The 26,647-nt window shown below is 37.3% G+C and overlaps 3 protein-coding genes across 3 annotated transcripts; 1 reads left to right on the top strand and 2 right to left on the bottom strand.

Annotated features, from left to right (window-relative positions):
• Nucleotides 1-5,451: 5,451 nt before the first annotated feature.
• On the bottom strand, nucleotides 5,452-6,736 carry LOC114823163 (uncharacterized). Its single transcript, XM_029098558.1, has 2 exons — nucleotides 6,727-6,736; nucleotides 5,452-5,909 (listed from the first exon to the last, which is right to left on the bottom strand). The coding sequence occupies exons 1-2, from the start codon at nucleotides 6,734-6,736 to the stop codon at nucleotides 5,452-5,454; spliced, it is 468 nt and encodes a 155-aa protein (XP_028954391.1).
• Nucleotides 6,737-12,318: 5,582 nt separating this feature from the next.
• LOC103419701 (aquaporin NIP1-1-like) lies at nucleotides 12,319-14,735 on the top strand. Its single transcript, XM_029098553.2, has 5 exons — nucleotides 12,319-12,577; nucleotides 12,816-13,040; nucleotides 13,362-13,559; nucleotides 14,049-14,110; nucleotides 14,239-14,735. The coding sequence occupies exons 1-5, from the start codon at nucleotides 12,458-12,460 to the stop codon at nucleotides 14,447-14,449; spliced, it is 816 nt and encodes a 271-aa protein (XP_028954386.1). The 5' UTR covers nucleotides 12,319-12,457; the 3' UTR covers nucleotides 14,450-14,735.
• Nucleotides 14,736-22,120: 7,385 nt separating this feature from the next.
• Nucleotides 22,121-24,756, bottom strand: LOC103434920 (seipin-2-like). Its single transcript, XM_008373293.4, has 2 exons — nucleotides 23,605-24,756; nucleotides 22,121-22,823 (listed from the first exon to the last, which is right to left on the bottom strand). Exons 1-2 carry the CDS (start codon nucleotides 24,670-24,672, stop codon nucleotides 22,338-22,340), a joined length of 1,554 nt encoding a protein of 517 aa, XP_008371515.3. The 5' UTR covers nucleotides 24,673-24,756; the 3' UTR covers nucleotides 22,121-22,337.
• Nucleotides 24,757-26,647: the final 1,891 nt, after the last annotated feature.

Here is a 26,647-nt window from a genome sequence, read left to right as displayed (position 1 = left end):
CTTTTCCGGAATTGGTTGCTTGAGTCTTTGTTCAAGATTAGAATTTGAAATGAAGTGTTGGAGAAGTTGAATTTGGTAAGAAATGTTGGGGGAGTGGAGAGATTTTTAAAATGTTTGGTTCGGTGTAACGATCGATAGTGAAGGTTAGAACCGAAGCCTAAGTGAGGTTTGAGTTTGTTTTAGCTGCGGTTATTTTGTTCGGAGATAATTGGTTTTGTATTAAGTTAAGACAATTTTGCATGCGAGGTTTGGTTATTACAGTTAACTGTTAATTAGCTAGGGTTTTAGTTTCGTAGTGAACCACTGGACCTATCACTACCAAGTCTACCAAATTGAGTACCAAGACGTCATCCCAATTCGCCTTTCATAATTGTTTTTCTTCTCTCGTAAGAGGGGAAAATTTTTTAGTTGCGAGGGAACACAAGTGGTACATCACTTGTCATCAAACAAATGGTGGAGAATTTTATTTTTTAAGTTATTAACTTTTTAGCACACATATTCCACTATTTGTTTAGTGACACGTGATGTACCACTCCGTGTACCAGTTACACTGAAAAATCTCTCAAAAGAGAGACCAGCGGATAGCTTTGACATGGCAATCTGATTGGACAACAATTAAAAAATAATGAAAATGGGAGTTGGTAGCTTGGTAGCTTGGGAAATGGAAAAAGAGAATCATTTTCTCTTTCTTCTTCGTTGGAATTAGGTCCAAGGACATCATTACTATGGTGATCTTCTATGTGTTTCTCTCGTTTGAAATTATATATTTCTTCTTAGTTTAAAGTTTCTGTTGTAGGAATATCCCAAGAACCTAATAGCATGTATTAGGATTACAAAAGGAACAATATTCAAAAGAACAATATGCAGCCAATCCTGCATACGCACACTGCATGGCATTATCGACATGCATGCATACGAATGTGAGAGACTTACCTGATGCCATAGCCGCTTCTGGTGCGTGATCGAAGACATCCTTCTACTTCCAATACCTCTTTTATGAACTCAACTAGCGAAATAGGTTTGTAGTGCTCTGAGACTCGGCGGTATGGTAGCAGGGATTGCTTCTTGATTATATACTTAGGGTTTCTATCAATTCCAACCTATTAACAGAAAGGATATTCACCCTAATCTTCTCTAATCAATCAGAGTCCTATCATGACTCATTTACCTTATTTCTCTTAATGAAAGGACCTTAAACTGACTGCAAGATGTTAGGACTCCAATATATTTACTTCTTTAAGGTTCCGAGAATCATGGAAGATTTCATCAACTTGATTGCCAAGTCAACTACTCTCTCAAGTACTCTCGGTATAAGTCATTGTCATTCACAAATGGTTTTACATTCTCTCACTTGAATGTCAATGAGAACTCCTCAATGAAATAAGTATATATGGTGATCACTAGAGTCCACTAAAGTTTGCAGTCATGCCCATTCGTAAGTAACCTGTCACTCTTGAGATTAAGTGCAGAACCAAGGAAATAAAAATACAAGTAAGACTGTATTTTTCCTCCATGATCACATACACACTTATCTCGAAAGTACTGCGTTACTAATGAGATCATGATGTTCAGAACTGGCAATCTAAATTCCAGTTCCTTACAATACAAACTGATTCATTCATCAGTACAAAATCATTTGTCAAAGAACTTCAATTATTAATTCTCAATGCAATTGTCAAATAACAATTCAAAATAACTTAAAGAAAAACATCTATCAATCAACTGAGTGCTTACTCCCACTCATTAACTGAATCAAAAGTCTCTCTAATTCCCATATTGTGAACATGCCGCTTAAAGACTCCCACTGATAAAACCTTTGTCATGGGATCAGCTATCATCATCTCAGTGTTGATGTGTTGTATGTCCACTATCCCTTTTCTCACCTCATCTCTAACTTTCAAATATTTTATGTCCATCAGTCTACAAGCCAAGGATCTTTTGTTGTTCTTCGAAAAGAATACTGACGCCTTGTTATCATAATATATCCTCAATGGTTTCTCAATGTTGTCGACAACCCTTAGTTCTTTCACCATATTTCTCAACCAAATAGCTTGTTGAGTTGCTGCATAACATCCAATGAATTCAGCTTCCATTGTGGAAGATGCAATAGAGCTTTGCTTTGCATTTTTCCACGAGACAGCTCCACCTGCAAGCAAGAAAATATAACCATTGGTTGATTTTCTATCATCCACACATCCAGCCAGATCCGAATCTGTGTATGCCACCAATTACAGATTATCAACATTGCTATAAGTTAGCATGTAGTCCCTTGTCCTCTTCAAATACCTGAGAACTTTCTTGGCCGCAATCCAATGAGCAGTGCCAGGATTTGATTGAAATCTTCCTAGCACGCTAACTGCAAATGCCAAGTCAGGCCTTGTACACACCTGAGCATACATCAAGCTGCCAACTAAGGATGCATAGGGCTTGTCCTTCATGCTTTCCTTTTCTAGCTCATTTTTGGGACTTTGTTCAGTACTCATTTTATCCCCTTTCCCAATAGGCAGTTCCCCACTAGAGCACTTCTCCATGTTGTATCTTTTGGTGACTCTATCAATGTACTGTTTTTGCGAAAGACCAAGTACTCTTTTGCTACGATCTCGTATTATTTTAATGCCAAGCACAAACTGAGCTTCTCCTAAATCTTTCATATCAAATTTTATGTCAACAGTTTCTTGGTTGCATGTAACAATGACATATCTGAGCTTGCCAACAATATATCATCGACATACAAAACCAAGAATATGAACTTAGAAGCACTGACCTTTAGATACACACACTCATCCATCTTGTTCTCTTGAAAACCTGCTGCCATCATCACTTGATCAAACTTCTTGTTCCACTGTCTTGAAGCCTGTTTTAGCCCATAAATGGACTTGTTTAATTTGCAGACCAATGATTCTTTCCCCCTTTCAACAAATCCTAGTGGTTGTGCCATGTAAATATCTTCCTCCAAGTCTCCATTGAGGAAGACAGTCTTGACATCCATCTGATGAAGCTCGAGATCAAAGTGTGCAGTGAGAGCTAGAATAACTCTCATGGAATCCTTGGTAGACACGGGAGAGAAGGTTTCATTGTAATCAAATCCTTCTCTCTGTGTAAACCATTTAGCCACCAATCTCGCTTTATGTTTGTCAATTTGTCCCTGGGAGTCTCTTTTTGTCTTGTAGACCCATTTGCAGCCCACTACTTTTGTCACTTGTTGATCATGTGGAACTAGAGTCCATACATTATTCTTGTGCATTGAATGCAGTTCTTCTTCCATAGCTGCATACCATAACTTTGATCTATTACTCGAGACTGCTTGATTAAAAGAGATGGGATCATCATCATCTCCTACATTATGCTCAGCTTCATTTAGATACACAAAGTCTGATGAAATGTTAGCCTTTCGATTTCGTTGAGATCTCCTTACAATCGGCGCTTCCTATTGAACTTCAGGTGGCATGGGGAGTGATGTAGCTGCTGCTTCATTGAATTCAGTAGGATATGATGCTGCAGTGACCCCAGTTGGTGTAAAATTATTTCCATGGTCAGTGTAACCAGGATGCATTGACTCACTCTCTTGAAAATTAACTGTGTCACTTTGGGGCAGCATTGTTTGGGGTATTTCTGCAACTGGGACAGTGATTGCTTGCAGATCAAGTAATGGAAGACTCGTTGTTTCTTCAAATTCAGGTGCTGCATTAGTTGAATTACTGATGGAACTTTCTTCGATAAATTTGGCATTATTTGTTTTCATGATTCGAGTACTGGAGTTGGGACAATAAAATTTGAATCCTTTAGACTTATCTGGATAGCCAATAAACCAGCAACTTGTTGTTCTTGGATCCAACTTCTTCTCGTTAGGGTTATAGAATCTGGCCTCAGCTTTGCACCCCCACACGTGGAAGTGATTAAAGCTAGGTTTTCTCCCCGTCCAGCATTCAAAAGGTACCAACTTCACTGACTTACTTGGAACACGGTTCAAGATATAATTAGCAGTCTTCAGTGCTTCTCCCCAAAGAAAAATTGGCAGCTGTGAATGTGCAAGCATTGAACGAACCATGTCCTTGAGAGTTCTGTTCTTTCTTTCTGCCACTCCATTCTGGTGTGGAGTTCCAGGAGTTGTATATTGAGCAATGATGCCATTTTGTTCAAGGTAAGTTGCAAAAGGTCCTTTGTGCTGTACTCACTACCTCTATCGGATCTCACAATCTTAATTCGTTTTTCCAGTTGTTTTTCAACCTCCAAATGAAATATTTTAAAACAATCAAGTGCTAAAGACTTATCAGAAATCAAAAACACATATGAGAACCTTGAAAAATCATCAATAAAAGTGATGTAATAATTGTTTCCACAGATAGTTTTATGTGGAAAAGGTCCACAAATGTCAGTATGAATTATTTCCAGCAAGTTTTGACTTCTGTTTGAACCTAACTTTCTTCTGTTCGTGAGTTTTCCTTTAAAACAGTCAATACACTCTTTGAAATCACTGAAATCTAGTTGTGGCAACAGGTTTTGTTGAGAAAGTGTTAACATTCTCTCTTTCGAAATGTGTCCCAATCTATTATGCCAAAGCATGGATGATTTTTCAGAAGTTATCTTGCTATTGGAACCGTTCATTGACACATTAAAACATTCATTATAATAACTACAATCCATTTGCCACATGTCAATTTTAAGAAAAGCACTGCCGAGCAAGGTGTTCAAATTATTAGAATGGAAAAACTTTACACTTTCATTGTCTTCAACAAAGGTAATTCCTGACTCAACTAGTTTTGATGCTGAAATCAAACTCCTTCGCATGGAAGGTACAAATAAGACTGGACTCAAAATCAAAATAAAACCAGATGCTAAAACCAACTTGACACTCCCTATGGACTCCACGGCCACCTTGCTCCCATTTCCTACAAAGACATTGTAGACCTCATTGTCTATCTCCCTTGTTTTTGAGAACCCCTGCAAAGAATTGGTTATGTGGATGGAGCATCCAATGTCAAACCACCAGCTTTGAGGAGGAATGAAAACCAAATTGGACTCAACACATACAAAAACATTAATTGTTTTACCTTTTCTAATAAGCCAGTTTTTGAAACCAGTGCAATTCTTCCTCATATGGCCTGTTTCTTTGCAGAAATAACACTCATTTTCCTTATCAATTTCAGTGTTCACAGGTTTAAGTTTGTGAGATCCTTTAAAAGTGTTAGTATTCTTAATTGGAGGGGAAGAAATGACCTTCTTTTTCTTCTTGTAGGCAACATTCACAAAACCAGCATTTGGAGCCTTTATACCTTTTTTAGTTTGAACAAAGTGTACTTCCATAGTCTTATCAGTCTTCAGCCTGTCTTCTTCTTGAGCACACATTGAAATTAACTCATCAATGCCCCACTTGTCTTTCGAAGTGTTATAAGACACCTTGAGCTGTCCATATTTTGCAGGTAGTGAATTCAGTGCCATGTGCACCAGAAACTAATCAGTTACAGCCATCTCAAGGTCCTTTAGTTTTTGAGCAAGATCTGCCATTTTGAGAATGTGCTCACGCACACTCCCCAATCCATCGAACTTCATGGAAGTGAGTTGAGTAAGAAAAGTGCCAGTCTCAGCCTTCTCCGATTCTTTGAACTTTTCCCCAATAACAGCAAGAAAACCCTTGGCACTGGTATGCTTTGGGATTCCTCCTTTCATCGACTGAGCCATGGCCTTCTTCATTATCATCATTGACATCCTATTCGCTCTCTCCCATTTTTCAAATTTGATTCTATCCTCAGCAGTGCTTGTATTAGTGAGTTCTGCAGGCTTATCTTCTCTTAATGCTAAATCTAGGTCCATCAAACCCAGCACGATTTCAATGTCCTCTTTCCACTTCTTAAAATTCAAACCAGTCAATGTTTCAATACTGGTAAAATTGAGCGATGTGGTGTGAGGTACTACATCCAGTGAACAATCAATTTATTAATATTTGATAGAAAATGTCAAGACAGATATGGAGGGAATAACTTTAGTACAAGTTTCCTCAGTTCTTCAAGAGCATATAAACACAACAACATCTTTGGACTGAAGTCGCTTATATTAATTTTGCATAATCCAAACATAGAACACAAGGGCAATATATATATATATATATATATATCCAACACTTTTGAGCAGATGGATTACATATTCTTGTTAGTTCCATGCTCCATTATACACTAACTCATTTGAATTTCAACAATAGTAATTAAACACCTTTAGGCAGAATAATTATTTCGATTCAATCAAATGAGTCAGATCCAATTAGATTGGACAACAAGCAACCAAAACATGCTAAACACTTTTGAGCAGATTAGCTATTATGATTCTTGTAAATATATATATTCATCTGTTTAACATTGATGAACAAATTCTCTTCTCGTCAGTTTATGATCCATGTTCTTTGCTTCTTTCTTTTCCATCTAAACCTGATGCCAGGTTAAAACAGCAGCAATATATATACATATATATAAAAGGAAAAATATCATCAATGCAGCGGAATTTTATTATAACAAGAACCTTTTTGTCCATTGATCATATTTGCAAGACTTTAATATTGAACCCTAACCACACTGTGTGGCTCTGATACCACATGTAGGAATATCCCAAGAACCTAACAGCATGTATTAGGATTACAAAAGGAACAATATTCAAAAGAACAATATGCAGCCAATCCTGCATACGCACACTGCATGGCATTATCGACATGCATGCATACGAATGTGAGAGACTTACCTGATGCCATAGCCGCTTCTGGTGCGTGATCGAAGACAACCTTCTACTTCCAATACCTCTTTTATGAACTCAACTAGCGAAATAGGTTTGTAGTGCTCTGAGACTCGGCGGTATGGAAGCAGGGACTGTTTCTTGATTATATACTTAGGGTTTCTATCAATTCCAACCTATTAACAGAAAGGATATTCACCATAATCTTCTCTAATCAATCAGAGCCCTATCATGACTCATTTACCTTATTTCTCTTAATGAAAGGACCCTAAACTGACTACAAGATGTTAGGACTCCAATATATTTACTTCTTTAAGGTTTCAAGAATCATGGAAGATTTCATCAACTTGATTGCCAAGTCAACTACTCTCTCAAGGACTCTCGGTATAAGTCATTGTCATTCACAAATGGTTTTACATCTGTTGCATAACATCTGCATAATCATAATGATTTTCTCTCTTCCACCACATGTTCAGACCATTGGATGATCCTCGAAGATCTTCACATGCGCTTTTTCAAACTTCTGAGTGGTCCTGAAGCCACCCGAATCCATAAATGAAACCACTGCTATATATGAGTCAAACTTAAAACCTGTAGAGTCTGTAGACCGTGGCACTAGTTAATAATCCTGTCTCAATTTTATTTTAAGCCGTGGACAGCTGCACTACAACAAGAATTAGGCTTCTTCCACTAGTGGTCTGGGTTTGCATGTTAGCCCTTGTAAATTAAAGAAGGCCATTATTTGGACTAAGATTCCATTTCCGTGAATCAAATCCAAACAAGGATGATATTAATTAATAGCCATTTTATTCCATTTCCGTGAATCAAATCCAAACAAGGATGATATTAATTAATAGCCATTTTATTCTATATAATAGGGTTGGAAATCGGCTCGAAACATTACGAGTTTGTACCAAGTTCAGGTTGTGTTTGGCTCGTCAAAGATTAACATGTCAAACCTATATTCGGTTCAATAAGAAACAAATCAAGTTTGAGCATTGATATGTTTGATTCAAAAAGCTCGTGTAGATTTTATTTTTTCATAGAACAACTCGAATTATACTCTATTCAAGAAGTTTTCTTAGAGTAAAATCATCATTTTTTTTTTTTGGGATAAACGATATTCTAGTCTAAGGGGAAGGGAGTTGGGATAGGCCACATGCTGGGTCAACCCCTAACTATGAAGGGAACTCAACACGTCATCGTCATCTATGTAAGTTGAACGTGAAACTCTCTAACTTATAAGTGATGAGAAATAACCGTAGACCGTAGTATTAGCTGATTTTTTTTTCTTCTAATTTTAGATTGACTATCTTCAATTTGACATTTAGTTCAATATTCTTTTGTTTCAAAATAAACTACAAGCGTGACAACTTAGCCCACCGCGACTCTTATCATCAAATTCTTAACGTAAAATATCGTTCATGTATTACGTTATATTATTAAAATGTTGTTAAGTTGGAAGTTTATGTTACAAGAACTCGAGCAGTTAGACTTGCTTTTGCCTCGAGTCCTTTACAATCCTACTAAACAAAGCCTATAGGATGCTTACTTACCTAACCAGAATGAGATTTTGCTAAATTAAGATGATCTATATGTGAAGAATTTAACTTCGTTTTTTGAAATTATTATAAGCACTACAAAATGTCATGTTGCACTTCTTCATTCCTTATTTTCATTTTCATAACTCTTTTTTTAGAATATTAAGTAATACTTCACTTTTTTCTTTGTAACTCTCAAAGTGGAACTTTTTATAAACTCTCTGCCCTCAGGGTTTAACATCAATTCTCTCGTCAACATTATAAAACATTGTGCACAAAATATAAGGTGACAAATAATTCATAATTTCACTTTTGAGAGAGTCCCCTTAAGCTTTGGCATTTCTCTTTGTCAATACCGCACTAAAAGGATCCTTTTCCTTCAAAACTTCAAACTTTTGTTTTTGGCGAACAAAAAACTTGAGACTTATGAATATAACCTCTGCATACAATTATCTGTCAAATAAACATATAAATACAAAGTACTTAACTGTCGATCACCTTCAGACCTACCCCTACCCCAACAAACCAACAAAATACAAAGACATAAATAAATGAGGAAAGCAAGGCATAAGAATGACATCACTGAAAAAAAAAGCATGCAAAATTTACTTTCCCATTTTTTTCTGTAAGTACATTGCTTACCCAAAACATCAGCATCATGATCCTACAACTATAAACAAGAAAAAAAGGACTTGACCAAGCTTCAGTTAAAAGAGTGTGTATAGTATCTTTGTAGTTGAAAAATGGAGATAACAAACAACAAAAAAGAACGGGCAATGCATGGCAAATTTCTTAACAAATTAACAAAATTAATGCAGGAATTAGAGTCTTTGCCTGCCACTGAAAGCAACATAAAGCTTTCTAGCAACTTCACGTCTCCACGAATTTATTGGAGACCTCTATTAAAGTTCTCTTTCATTTGCCATATGGATTGGTCAAAATAATTTAATTTCCATACCAATCTACAAAAAGGTTGCGTCTTTGCGATGGGAGGGTCATGGGTTCGAGTTGTGTAAACAGTCTCTTTGCGAAACAAGAGTACGGTTGCGTATGAAAGACGTCCACCGCCCACCTCCCTCGGCCCTCGCAAAGTAGGGAGTCATGTTGATTTCGATCACCCTTTTACCAATCTACCAAAAGACAATAAGTGTTAATATAATCCTGTGTGAAAGCAGCAGATTAGAGGAAATATACCAGAATTTAATTAGTCCAAACCCTAAATAATTGGTATGACAAATGGGGTGGTAACTAACCACATGGATGTTGAAATGGTGAATAGTGGGAGGTTAGATTTTGCATGCTCATTGAACAAACTTAAGGGTTGGTATCAAATTTCTCTTGTTCATCATTTGGTTCTGATCTTTTGAATTGAATGAAAGATTAAAGACAAGTTGATGTTAGCATGCACTAAGAATTATATATTGATAATTAGATTTCATCCAGATTCAGGTAACTAATTGGGTCAATGCAAAAACAATTAACTTTCTAATTGCTTCATAATTGGGTAATAAAAAGGCACTTCATGCAAGGTAGTGTCGTTGACTAGTACTGAATCACCAGTGGGTACAATTTTGGATAAAGGTCATGGAAATTATATATATATATATATATATATATGTGCGCGCGCGCGCGCGCGCATTTTTTAGAGACAAAAACATATACATTATTCGTTTTTGTTATAAGCGATGTTCCTAGTCTACGTTTAATTAAGAAGAGGAGGAGAGTGTTGAAATCTTGAACACAGTCATGAGTTAAAGATGAAGATCTTATTCACCAGGCAATCCATCATTCATCATAAATTATACAGTATTAGAAAGTAATAGTGATCCAGCTAAACGTATTGGGTAATTTTCTCTGACCGAATTACCCAAAACCTAAGTAACGCAGTAATGGGTTAATGGTATACTAAATTTAGAATAAAATAATTCAATTTAAAGAAGAAATGTGGTGGCTCTTAATCTTTTTTTTGTTTGTTTTGTGTCAAAGGTGGCTCTTAGTCTTAGCCTATATCATCTTATACTAAATATAGAATAAAATAATTAATTCAATTTTTTAAAAGAAGAAATGTGGTGGCTCTTAGTCTTATTAGGCTATATCATCTTATACTCTATAAAATTAATTGATTGGTTTAGTGTTAAAATCTATGCGATGAACTGCAATTGACCATCACTCACCGATTGAAGACAAAAATCCTGTCTTTATAATTTAATTTGATCTCTTACCGTCTCGAATAGTCCTTTACGAAAAAGTTCATCAGAAAATATATTACGTATTTCTTGTCAATTTCCACCAAAACATTATTTCTTGTTTATTCCCCCCTATACTCATCTATACTTTCAATATGAATGATGTGTGTCTAAAAATAATTGGTTTGTTTATTAAAAATAGGGGAGCATTCTATTTCTGTCTTAAATAATTGGAGAGCAATTCAGAGTTATGGTAGTTCCAAGACGACTTAATTATGATTAACCTATGCATTTTAGATATTGCACCTGTCTTTTTGCTGTTTAGCATCTTTTTATGTTCACTAACTTTATCACCAATCTAGTTTACTTACACTACTTGCTTGGAAAAGAATAAAGGTCGACTTTGGAGGTTTTAACTTTTAGATTTATAATTTTAAATTACGGGTTTGCTAGATAAAATTTTATTAGTTTTTTGGGCAATGAAAGTGATATTTTGTTTATAAATGCAAATTACGATTCTTGACATCTTGAAGGAAATCAAGAGGTTTCTCGAACCAAGTACAAAACATATTTAGCTTAATCATGAGCCACTTCATTAGCACCATGAAGAATGAGTAAAACCTTTGAAATGGCCAAGCTCAAATTTCCAATAGGATCCTTACATAACGTGATCCTACATTTTGTTTTTAGGACTCATGATTTTTTATTTTTTATTTTTTTTGATAAATGAATATTGTTAGTAGGTTAAATTGTTAATGGTAGGAAATATAGAAATCAATGGGGATCTACATAGGCATTTTATTATTTTCCACTATAAAACTCCGTCTCCTAGAACTTAGGAACCTTCAACAATAATCTTTCTCATGAATTTAGTTACTAATTAAGGTGATTATAATGAGAGAAGTTATTGCATCACTAGTCTACTTGAGGACTTTGTTAAAGTAGTGGCCAAACTAATAAACCTAAGTGGTGGAACTTAAGTTGAAATGAAAAGAAAGAGGGCTTAGTGAGGGAGATGTGTATTATAAATGAACAATTCTTGCTTAACATAAACAACCAAAAAAAAAAAAAAAAACATCCCTGGTGAACTTCCTCGTTCCAACCTTTGCATTTTACAGATTTGTCTAATACGTGTCATAATTAGAACAGTTCATTTGCTAAATCATTATTTTAAGATCATTGATTTACAAAAAATCAAATAAACTAATGGTATTTTAGTCATTCATATGTATAAAACAAATATACAATGGGTAGCTCTGAATGTTCAAACACTCTGTAGATTCTCTCTCCTCCAAATTTCCTTCTCTCTCATTTTCCTGTATGTCTCTCTCTATAAAAAAGAAACACAAAAAATTGATGTAACTTAATCGTGATCGTTCAAAAAAGAAAGGATTAGAAGTAGAGAATTTTGGAGGGAGAGGACCCTACTCTTAGTAGAAAAAAGGCATTCCTGTCCACTCTGTATTTCCGGTGGGTGGTTGAAGCAGTCTTGAATGCCGCTTTTGTTATTTCACAAGCTTGCCACATTTTTCAACGATATCTCCTAGGGTGCGTTTGGTACGCAGACGGGACGGGACGGAACGAAGGTGTAATTTTTGAAAAAGACATGGGATATATTTGTCTTAAAATGGTAAAACATTGTGTTCCACAGACGTGGAACAAACCCGTTTCAGGGGGCAGGTGGGACGCAAAAACACCCAAAATCTGTCTCGTGGAACAGCCCGTTCCACCCATTTTTGGCACACCAAACGCGGCACGGAACGTCTCGTCCCGTTCCGTCCCGTCCCGTCCCACGTACCAAACGCACCCCTATGGAACTACAATCTGAATATACCTTTTATGAAATAAATAATAATCCTACAAAACTTAAAGCCCCATCCTTTTCTTCTTAAGTCAACATCTCTCTCCCATAAATTGGGTTGTCCTGCAGGGTTGTTCGCTCACTCTTCACCTTTCCTCCTCTTTCTCTCTCCCTCTCACTCCCTCTCTGTCTCTCCCTCTCTAGCTTCAGCCATGGCTGAGACTACAGCAACTAATGGAACCCATGTCTTGAATGTTGAAGATGGTGATGCCAATCACAAAAACAACCAAGAATCCGGCAGCTTTTGTGTCTCTGTGCCTTTCATGCAAAAGGTGTGACTTAATCATCTTCTTTCTGCCCAACTTTCAGTTTCAGAACCATTTTGTTTTTAATGAGAAGTCGTTATTCTAAACTATTTTAATTCACGGAAAATTGGCAGGCTGAGAACAAACTGCTTACTAACTGACCAAATTCAAGTCTGTAAAATCATTTTTGTTAAATATAAATTCTTTGTTTTAGGGAAGCAGATCTTAAAGTGAATGATAAAGTTGAAACCTTTATGTGCGACAGGTGTTTGCTGAGGTGCTGGGAACCTACTTCGTGATATTTGCAGGGTGTGGGTCTGTGGTGGTGAATTTGGTCTCGGACAAGACGGTGTCGTTTCCTGGGATTTCTATTGTTTGGGGGCTTGTTGTGATGGTCATGATTTACTCTGTTGGTCACATCTCTGGTGCCCATTTCAATCCTGCTGTCACCATTGCCTTTGCAGTGACCAAGAGGTTTCCACTCAAGCAGGTGACCTAATCAAACCAACCCATGAATTTTTATTTCTTCCTTTGAAATTGGTAAACTGCAGAGATTAAATTTCCTAACGTCCTCTTGTAAATAAATAAAAATGCATGTGTTTCTTGTTGAATAAGGTTAGTCTAAGAAACTCTCTGTGCCCCGTAAGTAGAAACTAAGTGCCGTCAGATGAAATTGTGCAACATAAACCATGTTGCTTACAAAACAAACTTTGCTACATAATTTGAGACCGAAACCATAATGTTCTTTTGCCCAGTTCCTTTTTTATGTTACTACAGTTCTCTCTATTTGTTCTTATTTTTTGGTTTATAGGTACCTGCTTATGTAGGAGCTCAAATTCTTGGATCAACACTTGCAGCTGGTACTCTTCGACTGATCTTCAATGGGCCCCAAAACCACTTTGCAGGAACAAGTCCTTCTGGAACTCCCTTCCAGTCATTTGTGATTGAGTTCATCATCACATTTTACCTCATGTTTGTTGTTTCTGGTGTTGCTACTGATAACCGAGCGGTAATTACTTCTTTTTCTACCTCTTAACCTCTATACAATTTACTTTCGTATGGGACCTAACATTGAAAGTTTCTCATGTCAATCACGCACACCTATGTGTTTTGATTCCTCATGGAGTAATTTGTGATTGACTTGAGATTTTGCCACCGTAGCATCCTAAATGCAATGAAGTTCTTCCCATTGATTAACCTCAACATTGTCAAAATTGGTCCAAATTTCCCAATTTTTAAAAGTAACCATATCCAATATGATTGATTAGCTAACAAGGGTTGGTGTCAAACTTCTTAACTTGTTAGACTGATATAATTTGATTTGGCAATATTATACTACTTAATTAAACTAACATATTCCAAAATGTCTGCATCATATATTTTTTCATGTTAAACTATTACAGAGACAGTGACTTGGTCATTGAATCATATCCATAACGACAGTGATTCCTGAAATCTTGTGGCGATTTTATTTTTCTTCTTTTGTTTGCTTACGCAGATTGGAGAGCTTGCCGGGCTTGCGATTGGCGCTACGGTTCTTCTTAACGTGATGTGTACAGGGTATTAACTTAGTACTATCATTTTAAACATCCTTCAAAGATATATTTGTTTACTAAGCTGTGACATATATCTCTTAATTAAAAATTAAGATGTGTCCTAATGATTTGGGTTCACATTATACCCTGCAGACAGATTTCAGGAGCATCAATGAACCCAGCAAGAAGCATAGGACCTGCAATTGCATCATGGCACTATAAGCACCTGTGGGTATACATTTTTGGACCAACTCTTGGAGCTGTGAGTGGTGCCTTGGTCTACAATGTCATCAGGTTTACAGACAAACCACTGCGCGAGATCACTAAGAGTAGCTCTTTCTTAAAAGGAGTGGGGCTCAAGTAACGGCTCGAATTGGTGAAAAAATTAGAGGAAAGGAAGGGTTTATTAACTAGTTAATTCTACAGAATTTAAACAGATTTGTGGTTAGATAAAAGAGAAGGAACAGACCTACCTTTTTTATGGTTTATGCACTTTTTGTTTTTTGTTTTCCAGCAAGTCAGGTGGCAGATGTATTGTTCTACAGTTGAAAGTGGAAATTTGAATTCCCATGTTTGGATATTACTGTATCATATGTTATCTTCTGATCCATGCACAGGTTGATAAATCAAATCGAAGTGTGTTTTTGTTATCGTCATATTTTTTCCTAACAAATGAGCGTATATTTACACAGACAAATTTACATGTTTAATAACTCACAACAAGTCATAATTTAGTATCAGACCCATTACAAAGCAACTCACAATGAAATTTCTTAACGAGTCACAATTTTTAGTATCGGACCATACAAAAATACTTATACAACATGCCGTTAAGCAACTCACAACAACTCACGATTTAATAGCAGACCCTACACAAATATCTCACCTTTTTCTCACGTTAGTATAAGTTGAACTTGAGACATGATCTAATTAAATGAAACTATCTATGAGCTGCTAAACCGACTGGTGATGTGTTTTTGGCAATGTTGAGCGATTGCAATTTACAACATGCATATTGCATGATCTCCAGATAAAGAAAGACTAAAAAGGCATGGGGGAATGAAGAGGAAGAGCAAGAGAAAAGACTCAAGGAATGGCGTTAGTGTTGTAAAGGATAAGATTGAAGTTTTTGGGCATTTTATCACATGAATCCTGTTCATAAATGGTATTGGCATGCAATGCAACACATTAAAAGTGCAAAAGTGAATAATAATCCACGTTTTATATGCAAAATCTCATGGAATGCTCGACTCAAAATTGACAAATACTAGCTGAATCACGAGTCATGAATCGAAAAGTCTCTTGAACCCTGGGTTGCAGTTGCACAACTACAACTCAAACTCCTGCTTCCAAAACTTAAAGAACTTGAACAGCAAATAAAATCAATGCAACGCACAAGAACACAGTCATCATGCACTGCATGGTACAAAGTGGCATTTCTCCCGTCACCGACGTATCTTTAACGGCATTAATAACCTAAAGAGTTAAGAGTACATAGCATCCAAAATTTTATTGTATCGCTGATCATGGTGAAATGCATATTGGATTTTAATATTGATTTGTATGTCCCACTCTAAATGTTGTATTAACAAATTAACTGCAACCCCTAAACGAGGTAGTCCTAAACAATTATTAATTACAACCCTACCCTAGTCTTAAAGGTTGCAGGAAAGTTGGAACAATTCACATTCCTTATGTTTTCCAAGGTTATATGCAGTTGATGTCTTTCAAAATCTCTCATATCGCTATAAGTCCAGAGTCTCCATCGTAATGTAGGATATAAACCATTGGGGGATGGTTCTGATGGTCATGACTTACTCTGTTGGCCACAACTCTGGTGTCCATTTCAATCCTGCGGTCACCATTGCCTTCCAGTGACCAAGAGGTTTTCCATTGAAACAGGTGACCTAATTAATCACCATTACAAGTAAAAACTAACCAAGATATTTTTTATAATTACAACACACATAAACAAAAATCATTTAATATGGTAGAAGATGATATTCGAGATATGGATAAAAATACGGATAGAAAATTTATTTCTTCCTTTACAAATATAAAAGGTTTGGAGTGCCACTATAAATTTTTGTGTACGAGCTCAAATCCATGGATCAACACTTGCAACTGGTAGTCTTAGACTGATCTTTAATGGGACCCAAAACCGCTTTGCAGGAACAATTCCCATTGCAGCCATTTGTGATTGAGTTCATCATGACAATTTGCCTCATTTTTGTTGTTTCTGGCGTTCCCACCTATAAAAGAGCTGAACCCTTCAACAGGCATAGGACCTGTGGGTGTACATTTTTGCACTAACTCTTGGAGCTCTGTGTGGTGCCCCTTGGTCTGCAATACCAACTAATAAGCAACTGAGGTCGGATTCATGAATTATACATTGGGTTAGTATATTGCCTCGATTTATAATTTTATAGGACAGTTGGAACAATCCACATTCCTTTAGTTTTCCTTTATTAAAAAGGTTTAGGACCCCTTATTATCCTACATTATTTAAATTATATAATTTTTTATTCAGTTAATGCCTTTCAAAATCTGTCCAAAGGTTTATGCAGTTCATGACTTTCAAAATCCCAAACCCTAATAATCCATAGTCTCCATCGTGAACCCAAAAGAGGGCTACAAATACTACGTATTTGTTGACTGAAATATGGAATAATTGCAGAGAAACTAACACAGACATCTTTGATCATAAACCAACTCCCCAATCTGATCATCTTCTGTTCCATTGACTGCCAGATCAAGAAACCCTTCGCTGCCTGAAATTTCCTCTTCTATAGAGGTAAAGGGACAAAGGCTTCTATGCCTCTCTACGGAGACAAGGCAAGTATAACAGAATCGCCGTCAAGAAGACAAAGGCTTCCTACACAAATAGTTGTGTTTTCATGTCGACCTTCAATTTCAACTTGTTTGATACTTCTTTTCTTCAAATCAAGCCAAAAAAACTTATCATCGTTGTCCGTAAAAAGAACCATTTCACCATTCTTTGAAAAAGCCAAAGGTTTGAAATAGCCAAGCGATGTACGCATAGTTTCCACATCAACAGAATAAATTAGGGACCAAGATTCTGCCTCTCCAATTTTTTTTCATAATCCAAAAATCCTTCCGGATATAAAAATGATCAACACAAATACATAAAAAGCTTCCTAAAACGTCCAAAAACAGTCTAGAATTGTTATCCCCATTAACCGGGTCGGAAACTCACAACATTGCTCAGTGGCAAGATCAAGAGATAGAATTTTGTAACGGTTGTCACCTGCGTTTCTTGTTAGCCAACTTAGAGCACCTTTCAGAAACAGGATATTCTTTGAATCAAATCCAAAACCATTGGTAGACATGTTTTGGATCCGTTTCCAGGAGTTGGATTTTAAGCTATAAACCTTCACCTGAGCGCCCGTAATAACCCCGTCCCCATCAAGAAATTCCACAATTTTCACAAATTTATAATCATCGTTAGCGAAATCATACCCGAAACCATAACAGGGACGTCCTAATGTCAAATCTGTTGGCTGCTCAAAGCCATGTGGAGGGTATCTTCTTGAACTTTTGAATTGATGGATTCCATATGGCAAAATCGCCTTCATCGCTCCTATGTTTAGTGTTGCGGATGCAAACAAGACCGTTAGAGTAGCCCAATATGTGAGTGCAAGTACCAGGGCGTTTTAGCGGCGCTTCCAGTTTCTCAATGGTCCCGAACGCATCATTATCGAAGAACGCCAATGAACCTACAGGTCGTTCTCCGCAGCGTTGGGAAGACCGAATTCGGCTCCCTCAATTAAAAGGGTACGAAAAGAATTGGTTCTAATAGCACGTTGCTGATGGACATTGATGAACTTTCGGTCATGGATGGTGGCATGGTAAGCTTTCGAACACACATGAATCGGATCAAATCCTTGGGAGGGATCCGTGAAAGGATGTCAACGATTAACTCCGGTGGCAGGTTTGACATGGTTGAAATCTGAAAGGTTGGCTTTGTGTTTGACATGGTTGATGAAATATGATAAGAAAACCCTATCGAACTTAAGAAGCCCTAAGGGTAAATATATAGTTAAATGAAAAAGATAACCGAAAATTTATGACTTGCTTAACAAGTTCAATCAGAAGCCATATTAAGAAAAGGATATCTGAGTAGATTGCTTATTACTAAAGTAAAAAGAACAAAAATCTGGATATTTTGCTTTAAAAACAAATCGAGAAAGATATGAGATACAATTTTCGTGATGTCTTTTCTTTCTCATTAAGCTCTGCATGTGCAAGTTTATCTTACGCTACTGGTTCCAAGTCCGGATAAAAGAGGAGAGGACGTCAAATAATCGACAATCGACACTCCTTTTCACTTTGAATCCCTATGATAATGAATTATAAACGAAATTACTCAAAAACTTGGTTTTCGCCTGGAAGCGACGCAACGTGTAGCCTGTGATTGATAAGTGAGCACGGGTCGCTATTGTTGTGCCTTGGCTGTTCGTCAGTGCGGAAGTGAGATTCAGATTGTCTCACCAAACTGCAGACCCACAGTTGAACATTTTAACTTACAAGAAATAAATACACTGAGAAATTTACGAGGTTCGACAAAAATCTGCCTACGTCCTCCAAGAGATATTGCTCTTTACTATGAGAATAACTAGTACAAGATATACTTGAATTAAATCAACATAACCCAAACCCCAATCCCTTGTACCCTCACAGAATTTTACTAAGAGCCTCACTCTCCCCAAGAGTTTCTCACTCTCACTCTATATTTTCTCTCCTTTGTGTTCTCCTTCGGATGCTCTCTCAATGCATTTCTAAATGCACAAATATTGCATCTAGTTATAGGCATACACTAGCAACTATGCCAACAAACAATACCAAAAAGTCTTAAGTTCACATGACATAATTATCACCTAGCCTACCTAGCATGCATCAAAGTCTAGTCTATAAAGTACAACTTTTCTCCATTTGTCATTTAATGCATATAAAATAAAACATGCACAATTGTGTGCAAGCAACCACAAAGTCAAGTCTTGCTTCCAACTTTGCTTGTGGTAGTCACCATGTCTTCTCTTGAAACAAGACATCCATACCACAACCGAAAGCCAAACACAAAGTGGCTACTGCCATTTCCCTATAGCACTCAGAAAGTTATACTATCAAAATTGTTACCAACTCATAAGTATATGAGCCAAACACAACAATCTCCACCTTGGCGAATATACCATGCAAAAATCCTTGCATCCATTGCCAAAGCCTCCATTGGCCTTACGTACCAGCATATACACCCTGAATCAACCTCGTTGGTTCTGTTCCGATTCAGTCACTGCCAATGCATGTGCAACTGTTGCGAGCTAAAAATCACCATTTAGCTTCAGACGGGATCTCGACACATCCTCGTCTCCTCCAGCAGGTTTTTCCCCTTCTTTATTGTCTGCAACCTGGAAACTTGTCAGTGCACCCATTTCCAGCAACACCCGTCGAGCCAGACAAATATTCCTCACACTTCTCCTCCTTCAGGACCATCTCATCACCTATGAATCCCATAGCTCCACCTGCTGCAAAACCCCTGCAACACTTGAGACTAAACATCACCAGGAGAAGTGTTGCTTCGAGTACCTAGAGGGCAAACTCGAAGTCTTCCGCCACAAAATTGCTACAACCCGGACCAAGATCATCATTTCTTTTTCTCAAAGGACAATTTTTCTTTTTATGCTCGAATTCTTTGCAGTCGTAACATTGTAGACCTTTGCCTCCGGAACCGGATCTGAACCTATTGTCTCTCTCAGATCCTCCTCCCAATTTTCTTCCACGATTCCAACCTTGAACAGCTAAAGCAGTCTCGTGCCCACCATCAACAATGATCTTCTTCTTTTGTGTATCATAAGACACTAAAGAAGCATGCACCTGCTCCAAACTTACTGTATCTTTTCCATGCAGTAAGGTTGTCACAAGATTTTCATACGAATCTGGAAGTGAGGTAAGAAGTAAGAGGGCTTTGTCTTCTTCCTCAACCTTAGCATCAACTTTCCGCAATTGATCCAAGTATCCGTTGAACACATTCATGTGGTCCATGAGATTCCCGCCTTCATCCATCTTTAGCTTGTACAGCTTCCGCTTCAGATGTAACTTGTTGGTCAAACTCTTAGCAATATAGAGTTTTTCCAACTTCTCCTAGAGTGCAGGTGCAAAATCTTCATCCATAACATTATTGATAATGTTGTCAGCTATACAGTGTCGAATTGTGCTAACACAACGCGACTCCAGCTCCTCCCACTGGTCATCTGTCATTTCTTTAGGCTTCCCATCTTTTCCCTTCAAAGCTCTAGCCAAGCCTTGTTGAGTTAAGACATCCTTTACTCTCATCTGCCAGAGAGTAAAACTACCTTTCCCATTAAACTTCTCAACTGAAAATGACATGTTTGTAGTCATCATGGTGAATAAAAAATCCGAACCGTCAATGAACCAAAGCTTCCAACAAAGCTCTGATACCAATTGTTGTGTCTTGACCGTTCGTCAGTGCGGAAGTGAGATTCAGATTGTCTCACCAAACTGCAGACCCACAGTTGAACAGTTTAAATTACAAGAAATAAATACACTGAGAAATTTACGAGGTTCGGCAAAAATCTGCCTACGTCATCCAAGAGATATTGTTCTTCACTATAAGAATAACTAGTCCAAGATACACTTGAGTTAAATCAACATAACCCAAACCCCAATCCCTTGTACCCTCATAGAATTTTACTAAGAGCCTCACTCTCCCCAAGAGTTTCTCACTCTCACTCTATATTTTCTCTTATTTGTGTTCTCCTTCGGATGCTCTCTCAATGCATTTCTAAATGCACAAATATTGCATCTAGTTATAGGCATACACTAGCAACTATGCCAACAAACAAGACCAAAAAGTCTTAAGTTCACATGACATAATTATCACCTAGCCTACCTAGCATGCATCAAAGTCTAGTCTATAAAGTACAACTTTTCTCCATTTGTCATTTAATGCATATAAAATAAAACATGCACAATAAAACATGCACAATTGTGTGCAAGCAACCACAAAGTCAAGTCTTGCTTCCAACTTTGCTTGTGGTAGTCACCATGTCTTCTTGAAACAAGACATCCATGCCACAATCGAAAGCCAAACACAAAGTGGCTACTGCCATTTCCCTATAGCACTCATAAAGTTACATTATCAAAATTGTTGCCAACTCATAAGTATATGAGCCAAACACAACAGCTATATCTCCATCGATGCCAGGAAGCAGTGTTAAACAAACAAGGGCATTGTACAAACTTTTCATACAGCCAACCCCACTTAGTGGGATAAGACTTTGTTGTTGTTATAGTGTGTGTATATATGAGAGCGGATCCATGGCACCACTTTTTTTTACACAACTTTTTGCACACATTTTTGCATGGCTCACTCTGTAATATACTTTAACAATCCAAACCATCTGTCTTTTAAAACATCATTTATAAATCATCATTGCAGAAAAAATAGACAAATTTAAAATCATTAAGACATTCATTTGTAGTGAAGAAAATAGATGAGATTATACAAAAAAAACCTTAATCCCTTAGTCCAACGGTCATATCGTAAAAAAGAGTGGTGTCACCGATCCCTATTTTGTGATTATAAGAATAATCTAATACAATATGTAATGTAAAAGTCAATATTTACAACCATTTACGGCTTTTTACGAAAAGTGACTTGTTTTTAGCTCTGTAAGCAAATGGATCAATATTTCTGAACAGGGGTTTTGAGCCCCAGGAACACTACAAGTTCTTCATGCCAAGTTAATTGTCATGATCTCCAGTGCCACAATCTGAAGACCTGGAATTCCCTTGCACACAGCTCTCCACAAATCCAAACTCCATTCGTTATCTATTCAATACATGTCACGCTCCCTCGGCATTGGCCGTATAGAAAACTTCCACACTCCGAATCAAATTACAACCATTTCGTAACACAACCTTGTCTTAGAATTTCAAGCTCAACGTAATTCATTCGCACAACAGCTACCAAGTAAAATGTCAATGGCTAAATGAGTTGATATAGAATACAAATGTAAATTATAAATTGCTTCCGACATTTATATGGAAAGACAAGTTTCAACAGGTAAAAAAAAGACATTATTTACACTGCGGCTTAAAGAATTTAAAAAATGAGTGGAAATTTTAAGTTAGATACTATAGAATTGAATAGGTTAAAAGTGAGAAGTCTAACAAAGGTTCCCCTGCTTCCATAACTACCGGCATGTTTCCAGTTAAGTCCGCACCGGGAGGCTGTTTTGAGTGGCAGTGCTGCTGACAGAACGATCCCTTGGTCTAGTTCTCGGAATCACTAATGGTCTACAGCAGATTAGAGTAACGAGCATCTCCGTCATGAACACCATCATGCTTATCCAGACGAATATAGTTTTCTTCCAATTCCATATAAATCTTCTAAATAGGGGAAGTTCTGACTCAAGGGTCACCGATGAATCATATATTTGGGGAATACCGGCTCCAGGCGAGTATTCTGCACGCTGTTCTATTGTCACCTTTAAGCAGGCAGTGGGAACATCACCTTCGACAAACCCTCTAAACTTGAGAGTCAGAGTTTGGGATTCTGAAACATAGCCGGCAACAAGAGGGACAACCTTAAGGAAAGTCAATAGAAGGCGGATAGGCTCACTTTTGAACTGTAACATGCATGGTTGGCTCGAACTGGCAAGGGTTTTACCATCAACAGACAGGAACTGGACCCTGACCTACAAAAATAAAACAAAATTAGTAAAATAAAAATTCATGATAGCAAAACGTCTTTTCAGAGAGAAAAAGAGCGAGAGATTGCCAAATCTTTAGTTTTTTTTTTTGGTTTCAATTACATGGCAATGTAAAATTAATTAGGTTTTGTTAATCAGGATTAACAGTGGATCTAAAAGTGTTGATGGTGAAAGCCTCTAATGGAAATTAAAATTTTCATTTCTTCCCCTGTAACACAACAAGTGGCATGAGGTACCCGAGGTATTTAACTCAGAGACTTGGAAAGAGATATACTAGCTCCTTTCGTACTGCTGTATCAACAATTCAACTTCCTTACTTCCCCTGGTGCCAGTATAAGAATTCATGATGATAGTAAGATCTCTAAACAAAAGAACAGCATCACCAGATTTCTACAAAAGATCAATGCTTTAGATTAAAGGAAAGGCTTACTAATCAATCTTCATGTCCCACATTGTTCCACAGTTCCTATGCCTTCTAAAATCAAGTGACGACCGTGACAATCTTGTGCATCTCCGTTCAGGGGACAAGCAAGGAGAAAACTATTGCCATAACACACCATATGTACACAATGCTACTTGAAAGCTAACGACAACGATCACCAACCCAAACTTCATATACCCTTTTATTAAACAAACGAAACTCTACCATGAAACAGCAAACTCGAAACAACCAATTCCATTATGAATTAATGAAAAAAACAAGACGCATGATAGAAGTCTGAAACAACGAATAGGAATTCACATTTAAGTGAATAAAGCAAGTTACCTGAAAGACTCCGAGATTCCTGTTGTACTCCGATTCAGGCAATATGGACGAAACAGTAACCCTCAATTTATGACCAGGAGGTATAACCCGATACCCCCCATAACTCTCCCCAGCCTGAACCTTCTCTTTACAATCCGTACCACAACTCACACCAGCGCACGACATCACTGGCACATAAGCCACCGGACTGTGTTTGGTGTAATCAAAATTCAACATTTCCTTCATCTGCAGTGGCTCCACCACAATGCACCTCACTAAAACTCCACTAAACAAAATCGACGAGACCAAGAGAGAACACAAGACAATACCAACATAGCATGACCAAAACAAACCCCAACCACACCGCAATGCCACCTTCCAAACCGCATTGTTGTCCTTCAACCACTCGAAAACCAGAGGACTCACACACCCACTAGCCAAATTCCACAAATTTAACAACTTTCCGTTTAAATACTCTCTCCCTCGACGCACAGTTTGAAAGGGGTCGACTACCAGCATGTAAGAATTGTGCAAAACCCATATGGGAAATGTTACGATGCTAACGAATAGATTAATTTGGAGCCCAATTGCTTTGATTACCAATCCTGCTATGAAAACAAGAAGGTTAAACGAAGGGTCACCGATTTGCGCGGCCGAGTTGGCGGAGTCGGCGGATGGGCCGTCGTTTGCGGCGGTAGTTACAGTCGAACCCTCATCGTTCTGGTCACTCGGAACTTGCGCCGAGCTGCCTGGGTCCGGTGTCGACTCGGACTCCCTCAAACTCCGGGGGAGCTTAAATCTTCTAGCTCGGAAACTGAGCCTGGCGTCGTTGGTGGGGTCAATTCGGGAGGAGCTGAGAGAGGATTCTTCTAAAGTTGAAGTGTTTGAGTCGTCGCCGGTGAATGCTCGGACAAATGACCTGCGACGGAGGTGGGTCGCCTGAGGGGGTTTGGAATCGGGGAGAGAGAGTGTTGGGGGTGACGTGGATTGATCTGATTCGTCGTCGGAGGGGAAGTCGTCGAGGGCGTCGAAGAAGACGTCGTCGTTTTCGTCTTCGTTGTTTGAGGCGGGAGGTTCTGTAACTTCCATCGCTGCTGCAGCGTAGCGTGGGGCTGGAGTTTGCTGATTGCTATCGTATCAACATCTGCCACTCATTACTTAAAGAACGTGAAGAAAACGCTGCGTTTTTAGCCTTCTCGTTTTTTAATTCTTTTTGGATAAAGCTTTAGATAGAGTAAGGGGTGGTTTGGGAGTGAGGTGCTTAAAAAAAAAGCACTCATAAAAAAAAAGCTGTGAGGGTTTTAGGTGTTTGGTAAACTAAAAAAAAAAGGCTTATTTTGGAAGCTGCTGTGAGAATAAGTTGAAATCAAAGGAAAAAGCTTACGCTGCTATTTGCAGCTTTGGAAAACTGGCTTTTTTTCAAAGCACAAGGAGCTATAGTGCTCATTTAATGAAAAGACCCACTATCAGACTACTTTTTTTTTTTTTTTCCAAAAGCACTTTTACAAAAAAGTTTACCAAACACTCTGCTGCTTTATTTCACAGCCGCTTATTCTCACAGCACAACCACTTATTCTCACAGTAATTTTTTTTCAAAGCACAGCAATACCAAACCAGCCCTAAATGCTCAAGGAAAGAGTAAAAATTAAATTATTTTTAACTTCTTCTTGGTTTAAGAGTAAAAAGTGTGTGTAAAAATTGTTTTGTCACCATCTGTGTTTTACAAAATCCCGGCCTACACCGCTTAGGCACCCGTCTGGGTGTAGGTGGCTAACCAACCTCACAATTAATTCATAAGCGTCTAAAAATTAATAAAGGGCGTTTATAGACACGTCTAGATCGCAACTCTTATCTAGACAAAAAATAGATAACTTCTATATTGAATTTTATTTTTTTAATTGATTGTAGGTTGGATACTTCGATGAACACTCATTATATCATTGTACTTTATGTTTTCAATATGTTTTAATACTTTATAATATATATATCATTCTAGTTTTCAATTTATGTTTTCCAATACAATTATGTGTTTTTTTAAGTATAGGTACACATTTACTTATATGTTATATAATACATTTAATTAAAATTTAAAAAACGCTTAGGTCCCCACCTAGGCTCCAGTTAGACACCCAAGCACTAGGCCTTGCCGTCGCCCTACCACCACCTAGTACCTTTTAGAACTTTGCTCACTGTAAATAGAAATGTAGTTTGGTTATGAATGACCATAAACTATCTATAATTTATAGATATTATTGTCTTTTAACAAATGAAACGATTACCGATTTGATATCATCATAATCTTTAGATGAAGCCCATTCACTATGTTTGTGCAAATATAAAAAAAATTTAAACAAAAAAAATATGGAAAAGAAAGAAGTTGGAGAAAAATGTAAGCGAGAAAACATGTGGGTTTTGTATATATATTTTTAAAATTGGAGATGCTATGATACATGTGTGTCAATGTGTGAGGTTTGTTAAAAAAAAAAAAATTAAAAATTTTTTTGTGCTAAATTATATTATTGCTCAAAATTTTATTTTGTGATAGAAGATCAAATTGTCTTTTGACCATTTTTTATTGATAAAGAACATTTTGTTAATAGCTTAATGAAATATGGTGTATAATTGTGTTTATTAATTAAATACTCATAACTGTATACAACGGGTGACAAAACGAAGAATATGTGAAGTTGACCTATCATGTTAGATATTTAATGGGTCAAGTTTTTGGGTAGTAATTGGTCCATGCATGCAAGTGCGTATTGCTACAAGTCAAGTCAAATTTTATTGCGTGTAATTGTTTAATGTTTTGTGATTGTACCAATCCAACTTTGATTTCGAAAAGGAATTTAAAGGTAAAGAGGTGCTTAGCCAGTCAGCCCTTGGTAATTGACGGAAGTGAATCCTCTCTGGATCCAAAATGATCTGAACCCACTGAGGAATGCATTCGGGTCATTGAAATTTGATCTAACGACTATAACTATTATAACTTTAGAGATGAGCCCCTATTTGTAGCTATTGGATCAAATTTCAATGATCCGGATGCATTGCTCGGTTGGTTCAGATC

Source organism: Malus domestica, chromosome 05 (assembly GCF_042453785.1).
Source record: "Malus domestica chromosome 05, GDT2T_hap1".
Taxonomy (NCBI): Eukaryota; Viridiplantae; Streptophyta; class Magnoliopsida; order Rosales; family Rosaceae; genus Malus; species Malus domestica.
Note: the sequence above shows the minus strand (reverse complement) of the source record. Positions and strands in the feature narration are given on the sequence as shown.